Here is a 16515-nt window from a genome sequence, read left to right as displayed (position 1 = left end):
GCCGTGCCCCCAGGTCACTCCTGCTCCATCACCCTGCATCCCCAGGGACCCAGCCAGGCTGGAGCCAGGGCTGACCAGGGCCTCCCAGCGGGAAAAAGCACAATACTTGAGGAGAAGGAGAGGTCAGTTAAAGTTTAATGTTCAGGCAAATACATCATCCCCTCCACTTAATCAAGCAGCAGCAATTCCTAACAGTAAGTAGAAAGGATGGCGCTCGTCCTGGTGATAAAAAGGCAGGATTGCTCTGAGTTTTGGGAGATAAGAGGGCTCAATAAAAATTGAATGTTTTGTACTATGTTCAGCCTGAGATGGCTTTATCTTTGGGAGGTCGGGGCACAGCCGTGCCAGGCGTTGAGCTGAGATGTTTATGATGGGAGGTACAGCAGAGATTAGGGGTTTATGGCCACAGCCAGCCCAAGTGTAGGAGCCACTGGCTAGTGCCCACAGGAGAGGGGCAGGAGCTCCTTCTGCTTATAAACTGAGTGGGGAATTTGGGTAACAAAGCGATGGGGTGCTGCAGAGGGACAAAACATCTGGAAAAGACCCTGTGCTCATTTCTGGTGCCCCATGGCCTCACTGCACCCCACGCACAGCATCACCATCACTTGCTTATCCTTGGGATTAAGCGCAGGGCTCTGCAGGCAGAGGCAAGGGCACAGCTGGCACCTGCTGTGCCCGAAGCTCTGTGTGCCTGAGGGCTTCCAGGGCTCATTCATTTTCCAGCAGGCAGCAAGCCTTCCAGAAACCTCAATGCCATCAGAAAACCTCTGGCTGTGTGACCCAGGAAGGCCTGGGAGGGGGCTCTCCACAGATGCTCTGAGGGCAGATGTCCCCTGGGCTGTGGCTAATGAGCAGCACTTCCACTGTCACGCCTGCTTCATTCTGGTGGCTTTCCCAGAGCATCCCAGACTTAGGGGAACAAGGTTTGGCTCTTGTCTTCTCCTTTTCCAGCACCTCTGAGGCAGTTTGGGGTTTACATCTCAAGGTGTTGGTGCACCCACCAGAGCGGGATGAGGAGGGCTGCCCCAGATATGGCAGCAATACCTCAAGGCAGTCCCCAAAAGCCACTTGCAGGGAGCACCACCCCTTTCCTGCAGAAGAATCCTGCCTCAAAGAACCCCACGTCCACCTGAGCCCCAGGTGTGCCGTGGGTGCAGGATCCCTGCTCCAAGCTCAACACACAGCAAGTCCCTGGAGCAGACACTCACCCAGAGCACATATGGATGTTTTTCCTTTCAATGCACTTTTACTGTTGCTCCTTCCACGGTCCCATGGGGTGGGATTTCAGGCCAGGAGGAGCAGGGGCAGTTTGCAGCCCTGCCTAGGAAAAGGAGCAGTCCTGGGGAGAGTGGGATGTTCCAGCAGCCATCCCTACACCAAGGAGGGTACAGCACCCTCCCTGTATCACTGCCCCCTCTTTCCCTTTGGTGCCTCAAAAGGTACCAGTTAAAAAAAAGAATCTGGTTTGGGAAGACTTTGGATCATATAAAGATTCAAGTAGCGTTAAGTGAACTAGAAAACCCAGTCCCGTACATCAGCTTATAAAATTTCTAAATAAAATAAAAAAAGAAGGAAGAAAAGATATGACACATCAGTGCAAGGGATGAGGTGGTACAGTAATGCCCCTTCACCCCAGCCCCTGCGACCAAAGCCCCCAGGGAGGCAGGGTCTGGGTGCCATCATCCGACGTCCCCTTCCACCACAGAAGTGTCCCCTCATCTGTCTGTCCATCTATCAGCAGGGGGTCAGCATGGCTCTAGAAGTCCTGCAGCCGTGAGATTAGGTCCTCCTTGTTCTTCAGCAGGAACTTCTCACAGGCTTCGAAGGTGGAGCAGATGTCAGAGGACAGTCCCGCCACGTTGGTGGTGACGTAGTTGAGGTACCCTGGCATAGCCTGGTTGTAATAAGCCACCTGCAAGGCACAGGACAAGGTCAGCAGGGGCACAGGAGGGGGAGGCCTCCCCCATGGGCTGTGGGAGCACAGCCACAGCGTCCCACCTTGCTCATCTCCTCTGACTCTGGCCAAATGCAGAACCCGGAGCAGAGCGTCTCCCCGCGTGTGAATTCGGCTCTGGCGGGGTGGGTGGGCAGCGTCACTGACCGAAAGGCCACCACGTAGGGGTCCCTGGGGAGGACAGAGCCCGGTGAGGTGGCCCAGCTTGGATGGCAGGGAGCAGGGGTCGGGCTGGACACTCACCACTTGCTGCAGGGCTTCCGCCGGGACGCCAGGATCACAAAGTCCTGCGGTTTGTTCTCGTGCCTGAGCTTCTGGCTCACCACGTGGTAGATCATGTCATCATCATCGACCTTCTGGACAAGCTCAGCACTCCTGTGAGGGAAGGGGACTGGTCACAGAAACCCTGTCGTGCCCCCTGAATCTGGGCCTTGCACATTTACAGCCCACCGCCAGACCCAAGATATTTGGGGGGACCCAAAATAAGTATTTTCTTCAGCAAAGTGCAGCCATCAGCCCAGATGGAGCCAGGACAGGGACACAGTGCAGGGTCTCTAAGAGCAAGCAAGGCAACACAGTGGCTCCCAGGAAAGCCCCAAGGGATGCTCAACCACAAGCCTTGAAGTCGGGGGTGTGATTTTGGGGGCAGCCTGCAGCACTCACACGTAGTGGCTGTCCCACTCGTGCCGGCGCCGCAGGTTGGACAGCAGGGAGAAGGCTCGGCTGGCCGTGATGCAGACGGACATCTCGATGCGGAAGGACAGGAACTTGTCCTCCTCCAGCGTGTACATCCGCACCTCGGGGAGCACAGGGCACGGCTGGGACTCGTTCCCACCGGGATTGCCCACACTTTTGGGGCAAGGGAGAAGGGACAGGGTTTAGTACCTTTTCCTTCTCTCTGGCGAGTGCCCAGTTCGCTTTGGCCACGAGCAGCTTCAGTGCAGAGACGTTGTTGTAGCTCAGATAAACCTGGGGTGGGGGCAGCACGTCAGGAGCAGGAGGGGGAGCAGGAGAGGGAGCAGGAGGCACCAGCTCCCACATCCTACCTTGTTGCTTTGGTCCCAGGGCACGGAGAGTGGTACCTCGGTCTGTTTGCAGGAGACAACGTATTTTCTGCAGCAAAGGAACAGTTTCCCTTATGAGGGGACACAAACCACCCCTAGACTGTCCCTGCACCTCAGCCCTGAGCCCCTCTCTCCTCCTTCCTCCATCCCCACATCCAACTCAGCTCTGCTGCTCACCGGTCCAGCCGAATTTTTTTCCTAGCGCTGGCTTCTCTGTACCTCCTTTCTCCGTCCTGATAAATGGGAAAAGGCAATTAAGTTAATAGGAAAAGGAGGATGAAAAAAAAATCACATCTTTTTGGGAGTGGGAAAAACATTCAGCAGGGAAGGGCTGGAAGGTGAAGCCCCCTTGCTTGCCAGCTGCCACCCTGGTCACACTGCAGTGACGGTCAGTGATTAACTGTGAGTTATTTCAGCATTGCCACCATGCTCTGATCAAGTGATGGGCACTGGCACATTAGGGAAAACCTTTGTTGCGGCTGCCAAGCTGCAAACAGCCCCTGAAACACAACTTGCATTCCCTAGCACCTGCAAATGTCCTCTCCTGGGGAAATAACAGCCAAAAATAAAGCAGCTTATTTTGAAGAAAGTGCTAGTGTGGTGTTTTAAAGCGGGCATGAGGAGGTTTCAGGGAGCCCGACTCTGGCCATGAGATGATCTCCATCACAGTGGGAGGTCCTAGTTTTAAGGCACCAAAAAAATCAGGCAGCTGGGCAAGGATCAGCCCAGGAGAAGCTGAGACACATGAGTGTTGGCTTTGCTGCTGTGCTCCCGTGACAGACTTCCCTAAGTATTTGGATCCCAGCAAATTATGGATTAGGATGCTTTGAAAGGTAAAAACAACCTCAACATTCCTTCCCCTAAATTACAGAAAAGACGAGCTGGAATTTGCAAGCAATACTCTGTTAAGCCTTGCATGGCTAATACATCTCCATCTCTGCACAGGCAAGTGGTTTATTTTATTAGTGATACCGAGCAATCAATTCAATTCACTTGCTATTGAGCAATTTCATTTCCATCATCATAAAACTGCATTTGTTTTGCTGCGAATCCAAGAGCCCTCCAGGGCCGAGCGGGATTCCCGGGGGTCCCGTGCTACCACGGTGGGGAGAAGCCAGCCCAGCTCATCCTTACCCCTGGCTCCGGTGCCACCATGGGCAGCGTGCGGGGATGACCCTCCTGGTCCAGCACCACGAAGGTCATGAAGGCGCTGTTGATGTGCCTGCGGCTGACGGACATCTCCTGGCCGTAGGCCTCGGCGCTGACCCCCACCTCCATGCTGCCGGAGAGAAGGGATGAGGGAGTGGAGGGCCATGGGGAGGGTGGGAAGGGGACCCCTGCCACCGGCACCCACCTGTTTTTGAAGGCGTTGTTGACGATGGCTTTGAGCACCAGGCGGTCTCCGACTTGCGACGGTCCCCGAAAGTGGAACATCTCGATGGCCCTCAGCGTGGGGTGGGCGTGGCACAGCCGGCTGTGGGGACAGGTGTTACCCCCCCGGCCATGGCCCCACGCCCTGGCAGCCCCATGCACCCTCCCGGACCCAGCCAGGGCCGAGGAGACCCCAAAAAAATTATCACCCCTGGATTTCAATGGCCAAAGCCAGCCACGAGAAGGAACAACAAGCCAACTGCAGTGAGTGTGAACCCTTCCCTGGCGTCCCCCAGCACCACACACCCCTGGTACTCCCTGTGCAGTGTCACCCAAGGGTGACATGCTGGTGACCATCCCTTTGCAGGGTCCCTACAACCCAGCTGTGGCCAGACCCAGCCAGATGTGTTCCCTCCAGGCAAGTCATCCCCTGACTGTGAATCCCTGTTGGGTCACCTGGCTGCGATGGTGGCCACGTTCTCCATCCAGGCCATGATCTGCCCACCGAAGGTGTTGCCCTGGTGGTTGGCGTGAGGAGGCAGCACCAGCTCCACGCTCTCCACCCGCGTCTTTTCCGCTGGCACTGCCCCGCTGCCGTCCCGCGTCTCCAGCTCTGCCGCAGGGGGAAAGCAGGGTTCAGAGTGTCGGATGGACAGTGGGACCCCTGCTCCCAGCACCCCACCAGCCCTTGTCCCTCTCCCACAGCTGCCCTCCCACTGCAGCAACCCCCCACAAACCTCCCAGCCTGGGAGTTTGGAATGGTGGGGCTGATCCCTACCCCTCCATGGCCAGGGCATTCCCAAACCTCCATGAAGTGATCACCACCAGCATCCTGCTGAGGAAGTGGGATGTCACCAGTGGGTGTCAGGGCTATTTTGGAAGCTGCGGGACACAGTACCGGTTTCCTGGGGGCTGCGGGTGAGGAGGTCCTTGAGGGTGTCCTTGTGGACCAGGCGCATGCGGCGGCGCTCAGCAGCGATGCTGTACTCGATCTTCTCCTCCTCTGTCTGCGGGGTCAGCGGCTTCAGCCTCACCTGCAAAGGGACGGGCAGGGTGCAGTCCCAGTGGGGGACCAGCAGCAGCCAGCAGGTGCCCTCCAGAGCAGGGCCAAGAGCCACCAACCGTGCATCGCACAAACACAGGACACAGGATCACTGACCCATGAAGGAACAGCAGTTGCTGTGATGGAAAACTGAGCCCAGCCCAGTCCCACAGAGACCATTTCCTTCCTGCCTCTGTGCAGGGGGCAACAGAGTCCCCCCCATCCACCAGCCACTGCTCACCTTGCTGCCCAAGGGGCCCTGTGCCACAAAGGTGGCGTACGCCTTGCAGATGCTCCAGTGCTTCCCGCTGCACAGGTCTTCGTAGCTCACCTGGATGCCCACCTGGGAGAGGGCACACACCCCTGAGAGTCAGCTCTGCTCCCCAGGGACCCATATCCCACCAAGCACCCCTGGCCAGAGCCAGCCAAAAAGGGATGAACACATGGGATCAAAGCTGGGAACTGCGGGAGGATTAGGGGATTTGGCCACATGGCTGGTGGGGACGGGCACACAGCAAGGGGGACAGGGGCAGGGGCACACACCAACCTCCATGCTGGAGTTAAAGGCTCGGTTCACTTTGGCTTTGATGTTGACAACTTGCCCGACGCTGAAAAACAGGAAGAGGAGAAAGTCTGTGGGGTTTTTCGGGGACAACAGCCACCGAGCGGCTCCCACTGACGTGCCACGGCATTACCGCTCACTGCCCGCTGTGGCAAGGCTTCCTGGGACTGTGGGACATGCCAGATGGCCAGCAGGACACGGGGACAGCCACCCCGAGACGTGAGAGCAGTGAGATGTCACCCCTGAGCAGCTGCGTGCAAGTGGGTCCCTGGGTCTGGGGTGCTGCCAGGACACCCGAGGGGTGCAGAGGTGCCCGAGGCTTGCTTGGCACCCCCTGCCCATGTGGGCATGCACGCTCCTGCCAGAGCAAACGGCTCCTCCAGCCTTGCATCCACTGTTCTGCACAACTGGACCAGCCACGGGGCCTCCCCACAAGCAGTGGATACCTTGGGATACTGGGAGATGGCAGGAGGCAGGGTCCAGCCAGGGGCATTTTGCACCATCTCTTAAATGAAACATCTGCTGGCAGCAAAATGCTGCTCTCCCTGTGCCTTCAGGAGGCTTCAGAGTAAACACACAGAGACAACTTTGGCCCTGCAGCCTGAGCTACTCCAGACTGGTACCCATGGAATGAACAAATTAAACTCTTTTGTGACACCAACAGCAGTCTTTACCAAATACATTATTAAATCAGGAATACTCCTCATTCCCTAAAGGAGGCCAGTGCTAGAAAACTCAGTGGAAAAATAAACCCTGTAACCACCACTTCCCAAAACCAGAAGCGAGGGAGAGTCAGCGTGTGCTCTGACACCAGATTTTTCCTCGTGCCCTCACGCATGACTTCAGGCTTCAAATGAGCTCTGTAAATGACACCCTCTGGCACGTTGGCTCTGGCTGGAACAGGAGTGGCATGAGCTGGTGCCTCTGGCTGTCCCCCAGCACTGACCTCGGGCCGGTGGCATGCCAGAACGTTAGCAGGGTTACGTGAGCAGCCCCTGTTCACATGCCATGCCACGTCAGTGGGGTTAAGGCTCCCAACTCACGGCAGCGCTGCGCTAGGCTGGCTGCTCTAGGGCCAAACACGTCCGTACCCGACACCGCTCCTCCCGTCCCACTGCCCAGCGGGGCTTACAGACGGCTGGCTGGGGCAAAAAGAGAAAGCAAATGTGGGGAGAGGGTTAGAGGCGATGGAAGCAGCCAGATGGATGCTCTGCATGGGTTTGCAGCGAGAGGCATGCAAGGGCAATGGGCCAGGCAGGCAGGCTGGCAGCCCCACATGTCTATATATAGCCCCAAAAATACTTTATCTTCTCTGTCCTTATCTAACAGTAGAAGCCAGTGCCATAAATGCCACATGAAACCTCACTCAAGGGTACGTGTGATCCTCCCCAGAGGCTGCACTTCCACATGGCAGGGCAGAGGGGTGGGGAGAACCTGCTGCCCAGCCAGTGAGTTTTAAGCCAGTGATAATTTTGGGGTCTCCTCTGTGCCCTCAAGCACCTAAAGCTCCTCCCTGCCTCTCCCCCGCAGTGCAAGGGCAGCAGAAAGCACAAACAGCTGGGCGAGGAGATCCAACACAAAACTTCACCTTCCAACAGCTCTGCGGGAAATCCTTGCCAGGCCTCTTGCTCGGAGCATTAAGCTGGACTACAGCAAGTGGGATCTGAGCCAGGAGCAGCACAGATTCCCTGCCCCCTTGGAGCAGTGCCCAGCTCACCCCTGAGGAGGGACAAATGCTTTGCACGGCTTGATGTAACACTGTGGAGTGGGGCTTGGGTCTCTTCTGCTCCAAAACCCAGGGGAAAAGGCGTCCCAGGCAAAGCTGCCCCAGGAGCAGGGTATCAATCCCACCTCTGCCAGTGGGAGTTGGCACCAGGGCTGCACCACATCCCCACACTGTGGATTTGTCATGGAGCTGAGCCCCAGGGCGATGGGCACCTCATGTGAGAGGGCAAAAGTGTGAGTTCAGCATTTCCTGGGAATGACAGTGAAACCCAAGAGTGAGTCAGGCTTCCCAGTGCCAAACAAATCAGCTGACAGCCAGGGACCCCAATGCCAGCCCTGGGTACCCACACTGGTGCCTGCCCCAGCAGGCAGACCTGCACAGCAGGGAGTGGCTGGGCAGTATGGATCCTGTAGTGCATAGATCCTATACGGCAAGGCAGGAGCTGCTGGGCAGCATGGATCCTATACTGCAAGGATCTTATATGGCATGGCAAACCTCCAGGGAGCCCCCTGGAATGGTACCCAGGTGGGAACAGACAGGCAGCCCCGGCACAGAGGGTGTGGGGGCTCTGAGAGATGAGTAAAGGCGGGTGGCAGTACCAGGCTTACTGGGAGTACAAAAGGAGACTACTTCAGGAATGCTGGGTGGGAATGGTCTCAATACTGGGAGCCTGTGGATGACGAGGGCAGAGCCCTGGGAGGGATTTTGTCCCCTCTGGTCACACCCTCAGGTCAGGAGAAATGTTGTTCCCAGACACATCTCAAGGGCTGCATGAATCAGAGGGGGACCTCTGTGGGGCAGCACCAGGGGATGCCAGGACCAGCCTGGGGTGGGATTTTGGCCAAGCAATGCCCAGCCTGATGCATCTCACAAAGCCGGGAGGTCCCAGCTCCCCCAGCACCCACCGGGTGGGTGAGCCCCACCACGCCTCAGCCACCCACATGGCCACTACAGAGGCACGATTTGCAAGATTTGAGTTTTCCAGAGCACTAAATCAGAGCTGTTTCCTGAACTAAGCCGGGGAGGAGCTGGCGTTGGGGGAAATACCGGGAAGCCAACGCAGCAGGAGCTCCCCAGGCGACCAGACAGAGGATAAATCAGAGCAGACAGTCCGTCCGCAGCCCTGCGGCGGAGATGGAGCCTCGGTCCCTGGCTGCCCTGCGAGCCTGGCACTGCCACCGCACCTCCTCCTCTCCCAGGCACGCTGCTCCCTGTTCCAGCTCCAGCCCCTGTCCACGTTGCAGCCGGCAGATGGGAAAAACCCCTGCGTTTCCCTGCGCATGCCCCGCGGGGCGTGGAGTATTTACCTAATAGTATGCTCAAAATAGATATCATCCATGGAAGCCGTGACGCACGGGCAGCCGGCGTGTCTCTCGGCTGGAAAGGAAAAACAAACTGCATCAGGAACCTGCACCAGCGTGCTGAGGGTGCGAGGGGCACGAGGGCTCCTCTGCCCCAGGCTGGTGACACCCAGGCAGCATCCTTTTATCTGCTCATGCCCATTTCTGGGGAAAAGAGCGGGATTTGGGGCTTCTCCTCTCCCAGCAGCGTGGGTTTGCAGATGTTTGAAGGTTTGGAGGGTGTGTTGGTGTTTGCCTTCCCTCCGTGAGTTTGCAGCTGTCGGGATGCACCGGCAGCTGATTCCATCTCCCCGTACACAGCAAATATCTCAAAGCTGCTCTGCCGGTGAGACTTTCCCTTGGGACTCCAGGAACCTCAGACTGCAAAACCGCTCTGGGAACCTCATCCAACTGCAGAATTGCACCCGTTTCCCTGTCATAACCTGCCCGTGCTTGGCTGAGCTGGTGAGCTCCATTGTTTCCTGCTGAGTGGAGGAGCTCAGCCCACTCCGGCTGCTGCCGGGATGTCAGGGATGCCACCAGCCTGGCCTCCCCATGCCCTGCACACCAGGCAAGGAAAAGGGCAGCATTATAGACAAAGCAGGCATGGATTTTGGTCTGTCCCCAAGCCAGCATGCATGCTGCAGTGCACGTCTCCTCCCCTTCTTGTCCTGCTCCTGTTTGCTCTCTAATTACTCAGCAAAATGGCATTACGTGGGTCCCCAGCTGGCGTCACTCCGAGGCACTGTGCTGGACTGCCAGGGATGCTGCCGATGAGTTGGATCCTGTGGATCCTGCCTGGTGCCTTCTCCGGCAGCCCAGCAGGAGGACGGCTCCAGAGGGAGAGGATGGCTTACCAGAGAGGCAGGCGGCCGTGTCGATCCACTTGAGCAGCTGCCCGGTGCTGAGCTCGCCGCGGTGGTTGGTGTGGCAGGGCAGCACCAGCTGGCTCATCTGCACCTCGGTGGGGTTGCGGGCAGGCGAGGGGCTCGCCATGGCCCCCGGCGCCTCCTCCCGCTCCCCTGGCTCCCGGGCACGTGGTGGAGAGGTCGAGCTCTGTGGGGCACAAAAGCTCTGTTTTACCCAAACGGGAAGCAAATCCCCTGAGGGAACAGTGACCCGTGAAGACACTCCTCACACAGAGCCGGGAGAACCCCAGCCCTGCACACCCCCAGGCACCGCCAAAGCCCTTGCCAAAGACAAGGTGCCCGCAGCCAAATGGGGAAAAATCCCTCTAAAAAATGCTCCATAAGGGATTACTCCAGGTTTCCAGGCCATTTATCACCCAACCCCACTGCCCCCTCCCAAACACCACACAAAACTCCTCCCAAAGTCAATCCCTCCTCTGGGAAGAAATTTTTCTCCCTGCCAGCTTCATTTTTAGGGTGCTGCAGCACAGGGTGGGTTTGCTCTCCTGGGGCCGGAGAGTGCTCCACACCTTCCACCAACACCCCCCCTTTGCCAAAGGAAGCACTGGAAGCTATGTGGTACAAGAAGCAGAGGAGAAGCATCCTCAGTTTGGGGTTGTTCAGGCAGTAAAATATGTTCCTTGCTGGCTGGTCCCTCTGCAGGGCACAGAGCGGCTCCCCTGGCACCCCGGTGGGAAGCAGGGTGGGAGAGAGAGGAGGCTGAGGCAGTGCTGGCAGGGAAAACAGCTGATGAGAGATGTCAAGTGAGTCGTGTTACACAAGGGGTGAACTCAGTTAGCCTGGTGAGTAACTGAGGAGACACGAGGAGCTGTCTGGGCTTTGTCATAGCCCTTCCTTCCGCTTTCTGCTCCCGCTGCAGCTCCTGCTCACAGCACTTGTTGCGAGAGTCCCACTCCAGCAGCTTCTCTGCCCTTTGCTTTGCCCAGATTCTTTTAAAGATGGGTTTATGCTGAAAATGATGCTTTCCCGATTACCCTGAGCTCACTGCCTCTCAGAACAGCATTTTTCTCCAGTGGGTCTAACCTCTGTTTCCATAGCTACTGGTACACGACATCCCGGGAACGGCACAAACCTCGCCTCAGCAGAGACGGCGGCGAGCACCGAGCCAAGCCGATGGCAAAGGGCTCCCATCCTGCAGTGAGACCAAGCCCCGGCCACCAGAGCCCCTCCAGCAGCCTCCAAACCCCTCCGTGAACCTCCTGGGCTGCTTCCCAGCATGCAGAGGCGCCTACATGAGTACCACAGAGCTATTTTGGGAAGCCGGCAGGCTCTGGGGTATGAGCCAGCAATGCAAAGAGCTCCAAAGCCGCCTGCTGCAGAGTGAGCAGACAGCCTGCCCCGAGATCCCGCCGGTCATTTTCCCGGCGTTTGACAGTTCTGAGTTTTAGGGAAGAAGCTGCTAGTCCTGGGAAGAGCCCTGGCCCTGCGGTAGCCAGCAGGAGGCTGGGGATGCTGATGGGGAGGGAACACGTTGGGAGAGGAGGCTGCCAGGTCCGGTGCAGGGCTGGGAGCAGCTCCTGGCACAGGGTGGCATTTCCCCAGCACAGCCTGGGTTAGTAGCCGCCGGCACAACAGGGAGCCACAGGTTAGTTGCACAGCACGAGGGGTACCTGGAGGCCATTGCAACAGAAGCTCAAGATCTCTTCAGGGACTATAATATTCCCCTTGACCATTTTTAAGAGACACCTGGAAAGGAGAAGAGTGGCTCTGGTTACGGCAGGACTGGCAGAGACGGGAGTGGCTGTTTCCCGGCAGGGACAAGGCAGTGTGTGTGGCAGGTTGTCACACCCTGTCCCCACATCCCATGATGACGTCTCTCCCCACAGCACTGACCCCTCGCCAGCACCTATCAGGGGGCTGTCAGAGCTGAAACAGAGAAGGGCAGACCAGGGCAGGTGCCTGCCATTCCATGGGAGTCAGGTCCCACGCTCACCAGCCCTGATGAAAGAGGCCCAGCTATTTTGGGGTGCTGGACCAAGCACAGGTTGCAGGGCCGTGGCCAACCCCTTGGTCGATGATGCTTTGTCAGTGCTTCCTGTGTTGCTACATGTGACAGGACTGTGCCTTGAAGCTCCCCTGGCCGGAGCAGTGACACCGCTGCAGTCACAAGACAGCCGGGAGCATATTTTTGGCAGCAGGCAGGGCTGAGGCTGCCACGGGTGGTACTGAGGGCAGCGAATGGGAAGCACACAATGCCAGCAACGCCACTGTGCCCTGCTCCAGCCCCTCTGCCTGTGAAGCCCTGGCATTCCCCAAGGGCATCGTGTGCCCTTGGGTGCCTGCAGGCTCCTGGGCCACGAGCATGGTGACTGTGTCCCAGCTGGACATTGTGGTGGCATTGCAAGGAAAGGCAGAGTGGGAGCTGCTGCAAAAACAAGTGGAACAGGCTTTGTATTTACAGTTTGCTTTTAAACACAACACTGCCAGGCCCTTGGCACACCCCCAGCTTCCCAGCACACATCCCTCTACCTGCTGGAGGCAGCTGCTCTTTTACCGAGGCAGGGGGTTGACTGATTTTGGCAAGGGGCTAAAAGAGTGGAAGCTGTAGATTTGCTTCCTGCACCACCAGGAGCTGGGGTGTCACACGGAGTGCACCCAATGAGGTCGGTACAAAACAAGGGCGCTCAGGTCCCCTACACACACAAACGGCACCGTGGAGCCTCTCGCAGCCTCCCACCCCTGCCCCAGCAGCACCGGGTTTTGCTTTCCCCAGCCCCATGACTTTTTCCCTAGCCCCATGACCTCTCTAGCCTTGTTATTGAGGTTTGGGAGCTTCCTGATGGCTCACCTGCCCTTGCAAGAGCCCAGTGCAAGATTTACTCTCCTGTTTTACAAGATGGGTTTGCTGCCCAATTGCAGACATGAGGCGGTGGCTGGGGGTGGTCCTGTTACACCCCATAGCCCCAGCCTACAGCACCAGAGGGACATTCCTTGGAAACCCAAACCTGCTGCTGGCTCGGCAATCGTGTCACCTTGTCCCCTGGGCTGCGTTAGCAGGAGGGGGAAAAATACCCAGAGCTGTCTGCTTTGCATCATCCTCCTGCTATTTCGCAGGCAGCCCCAGCCCACGCTCCCACCCTGGGGAAGGGGAGCGCCCCGGCAGCGCTCCAGAGACCCGGAACCATTCAGCCAGTGGGTATTTATGGAGTATTTGTTATCGAAACTAAGTGAGCAAGTGTCTGTCCTCATTAAAATCTTCAGCCTCACTCAACTGTCACATTTTTAAAGCTGTTGACTGATGCAGCCCTTGGGTCACCATGGCAACGGGATGCAGTACCCAGGCAATGATGCTCTTACTCTGTCACCCCTCGAATGACCCACTTCTACCCAAAAAAAAAAAAAAAGAAAGTTTGCATTAGAAAAAAAACCCTTCCAGCAGAATGTTTTCCTTGCCTCCTGCCACGCTCACTTCCTGTGCTTCTGGAGGCGTAGGAAGCCCACAGAGCAAACCAGCAAAGACACAGAGGGGAAGACACACCAACAACTCTGCAAGTACTGGGGAGAGGGACCCGACGGCACCCCACAACTCTTCTATACCCTGGCAGAAGGGTGTCCTGCAGCACTGGAACATCCACAAGCTCCAGGGAAGGTTTCTGCTGTGAAATTCGGTGCTGGCCTCTTCAGAAATCACCAGGGGATGAACATCCATTGCAAACCCTCGTGGGTCCCGCAGCTCCCTAGGATGATGCTGGGCAGAGATGCAGGAGAACAGTTGTTCCTCCCAATCCTTGGGCCCACTGAAAGCAGGGTTTGCTTTAGCCACCCCCAAGACTGTGGATGAGAGGGAGGGACAAGGGTGAAACTGAGGTGGGGCTCCCAAGTGCTGGGCTTTGGAGGGGCTCTGGGCAGAGCAGGGCAGCCTTGCACCTTGAGCCACCCCCACCTGCTCTCAGAGCTCTCTCACCACCCCACTCCCACCTCCCAAACACCTAATCCCCATTTTCCCCCACCTGGCTCTGCCGCCTACCCCCACCCCTGCTCCTCGACATAACTTTACCCCTCCCTGGAAGTATATAAAGAAAAAAAGGGGGGAGACGCTGGGGAGGAAAGCGGCGACAATGAAGTTCTCATGGGGGATTATTGGTGTATAATTGAGCAATATCCATGGTAACAAGCAAATCTGCACGCGTTAAAGAATTAACCTGACCTACTTTGGGAAATTCTGCCATCTCGACAGGGCAGTGAGGGCTGTCCATCCCCCGAGACCCGGCCCACCACTCCCACTGCCAGCAGTGGCAAAGCCCCAGTGCCAGCAGTACTGGAGATGTCCAGCACAGCTCAGCCCCATCACTGCATGCCCATGGGGATGGAGCAGGGTCCCCAGGATGAGAGCTGCTGCTCAGGATGTGGCCCCACTGGGACAAGAGGGACTGAAGGGCCAGGTCACAGCACGGTGAGGAAACACAGCAGCTCCCTGCAGCACAGAGGGTGGCCAGCCCAGAAGAAAGGGCAGGACAAACTGCAAGTGGTATTTCTGGGACCACACATCTTGTTTCCTTAGAGTTCATGGTGCAAAGCAAGGCATAGGGCCAGGAAAGTGCAAACCGAGGGTCAGAGGCAAGAGTGATGACTCCTCTTACAAGGGGATGATGGTTTTCCAACCATCACCCATGGGAAAGCTTCGCTCAAGGTGAGCGCAGCGGGGGCACCTCCAGCACCCTCACCTCCCTCTCCACCACAGGGTGAAGCATCCCCAGCCCTGGCCCTGCCCGCAGCCCCCTCCATACCCCTGCCCAAGCGCTCTCTACACCTCCTGCGAGGCTCCTGGGAAGGCTGGTGCTGATTTGCCAGCACAGGGGCAAAGTTCCCAAGGGAGCGTCCCAGGGGACAAAGGTCTGGCTCCAGTGCAGGGGGAGAACAATGCCACATGTCACGCCAGTACAGCTGTAAACACTGCCAGGCCCAAAATTCACACGCTTGGGGACAGAGAGGCACCTTTGCCCGGCCACCCACAGCGTTCCCAAGGAGGAGACTGCCACAACATCAATACAACCGTGTTTTAGACTACCACAGTCAAGCCCACCAAGCTGGAAACCACCACAGTGGAGACCAAGCTGGTGCAAAGGTCTACACCCTGGTGGTCTTACCTGTGTGGTCTCTACAATGGGGGTCACCATGGTTGAGACCACTGGAAAACACCCAGGTGAACACCATGGTGGTGTGCTGGTCTACATCATGGTAGTCACCATGGCCAAGACCGCCTCATTGGAGGGTGGAGATCCCCATGGCATTGTGCCACCCACCCAGCCACCTACCCTGCCCCAGCCAGCCCCAGCACATCCCTCTGCCCTCGCCGTGCTGCCATCATTGCCAGCAGCCCTGTGCCCACGCTTCCCAAATATCTGCCCCTGCTTTTAAGTGAGAAGAAGCTGATTCAAGCCAAAGCCCTCTAGTACTCCTCCTGTCACACCCAGGAAGACCTGGGGGGGGTTTGATGTCCCCAGCTCTTGCCCGCTGTCCCCGCTGCAGCCGGAGGGTGCCACGTTCCCATGAAAACCACGATGGAGCAGCAGCACAGCTCGATGCAAACCCCAAGGGCAAGAAAGCATCACCCGGGTAAGCAGGGGGGCACAAGAAGCTTTCACCCCTCACCTTCTCCCTGCAAGAGCCGCCCAGCACAGATGCAAGCCAGGACAAGCCGCCGCTCCACCGCCGGGAGTGGAAGTCTCCACAGCAGCTCCCGCTCACCCAGCCCTGGGGTTCCCCGCCTTGTCCCCATGGTCCCCAGCTCCCCCCAGCCCTCACCTCAGCCAGAAGAAGCTGAGCATTTGCGGGAGGTGTTGAGGCGACGGCTGGCTCGGAGGAGAAGCGTCCGGACACCTGCGGGCGCGGACGTCGAGGCCAGGCTGGCGCGGAGCCCTGGGACGGGGCCAGCGCACACCCCCTCCCGCTTCCTTAAATATGGCCATGCAGAACTTTTCTTAAGGTAGCGCTTGGCAGATCTGCGCTCGCCTGGAAAATGGCCGGCGCTCTGGAGGTTGGCTCTGGATGCAGGAGGGAATGCGTCGGGCTGGCTGCAGAGCCAGGGAGAGCGGCGGGAGGCACCGGCGCGCTGCCAGCAGCTCTGCGGAGCGGGGTGCTGCTGCTTCCTTCATCCCTCCCCAGGGAGCAGTTCCTGGGATGAGGTCTCCTCCCCAGCCCACTCATCATCCTCTTCTCCCCCCATCACCTCAGCAAGGGGCACTCAGTTAAACTTGCCTAAACATATCAGTATTTTCCCCAGAGCCGCAGGTGCTGACACCAAGCTCACTGTCCGGAAAAGCCTCGGCAAACTTCTCCAAAGCAAATCCAATCCACACAGCTGCTCCCTGGCCCTGCTGCCTTTGAAGTACCTCTGACAGGGCTTATCACAAAACCCCCCTTTTTTTTTTCCTTAACAAGGAAATAAAATGCAAATTGCCCTGTCACTGCATTAATGACTAATGGGTTTAGTGGAGATGTTGTTCTCTTTGTATTTGATTTACACACTTTTACAAGTGAATCTTGGTAATCAACCTACAAGAGTTTGATCAAAGCTCTTGGCAGGC

At 57.5% G+C, this 16515-nt stretch overlaps 1 protein-coding gene across 4 annotated transcripts; it reads right to left on the bottom strand.

The window, feature by feature from the left end:
* Positions 1-117: 117 nt before the first annotated feature.
* Positions 118-16109, bottom strand: ACOT11 (acyl-CoA thioesterase 11). Of its 4 annotated transcripts, XM_032117860.1 has the most exons (19): positions 15734-15805; positions 13526-13676; positions 11599-11674; positions 9917-10115; positions 9027-9096; positions 7085-7135; positions 5979-6039; positions 5673-5774; positions 5288-5423; positions 4846-5002; positions 4373-4492; positions 4153-4297; positions 3196-3251; positions 3001-3067; positions 2840-2923; positions 2618-2751; positions 2198-2329; positions 1999-2125; positions 118-1912 (listed from the first exon to the last, which is right to left on the bottom strand). In XM_032117860.1, exons 3-19 carry the CDS (start codon positions 11659-11661, stop codon positions 1757-1759), a joined length of 1860 nt encoding a protein of 619 aa, XP_031973751.1. In that variant the 5' UTR covers positions 11662-11674; positions 13526-13676; positions 15734-15805; the 3' UTR covers positions 118-1756. The 4 variants fall into 4 exon arrangements, with proteins under 4 accessions (XP_031973751.1, XP_031973749.1, XP_031973750.1 ...); XM_032117858.1 differs by lacking the exon at positions 13526-13676 and having other exon boundaries at positions 15734-16109; XM_032117859.1 differs by lacking the exons at positions 7085-7135; positions 13526-13676 and having other exon boundaries at positions 15734-16104.
* Positions 16110-16515: the final 406 nt, after the last annotated feature.

This window comes from Corvus moneduloides, chromosome 9 (genome assembly GCF_009650955.1).
Source record: "Corvus moneduloides isolate bCorMon1 chromosome 9, bCorMon1.pri, whole genome shotgun sequence".
Lineage (NCBI taxonomy): Eukaryota > Metazoa > Chordata > Aves > Passeriformes > Corvidae > Corvus > Corvus moneduloides.
Note: the sequence above shows the minus strand (reverse complement) of the source record. Positions and strands in the feature narration are given on the sequence as shown.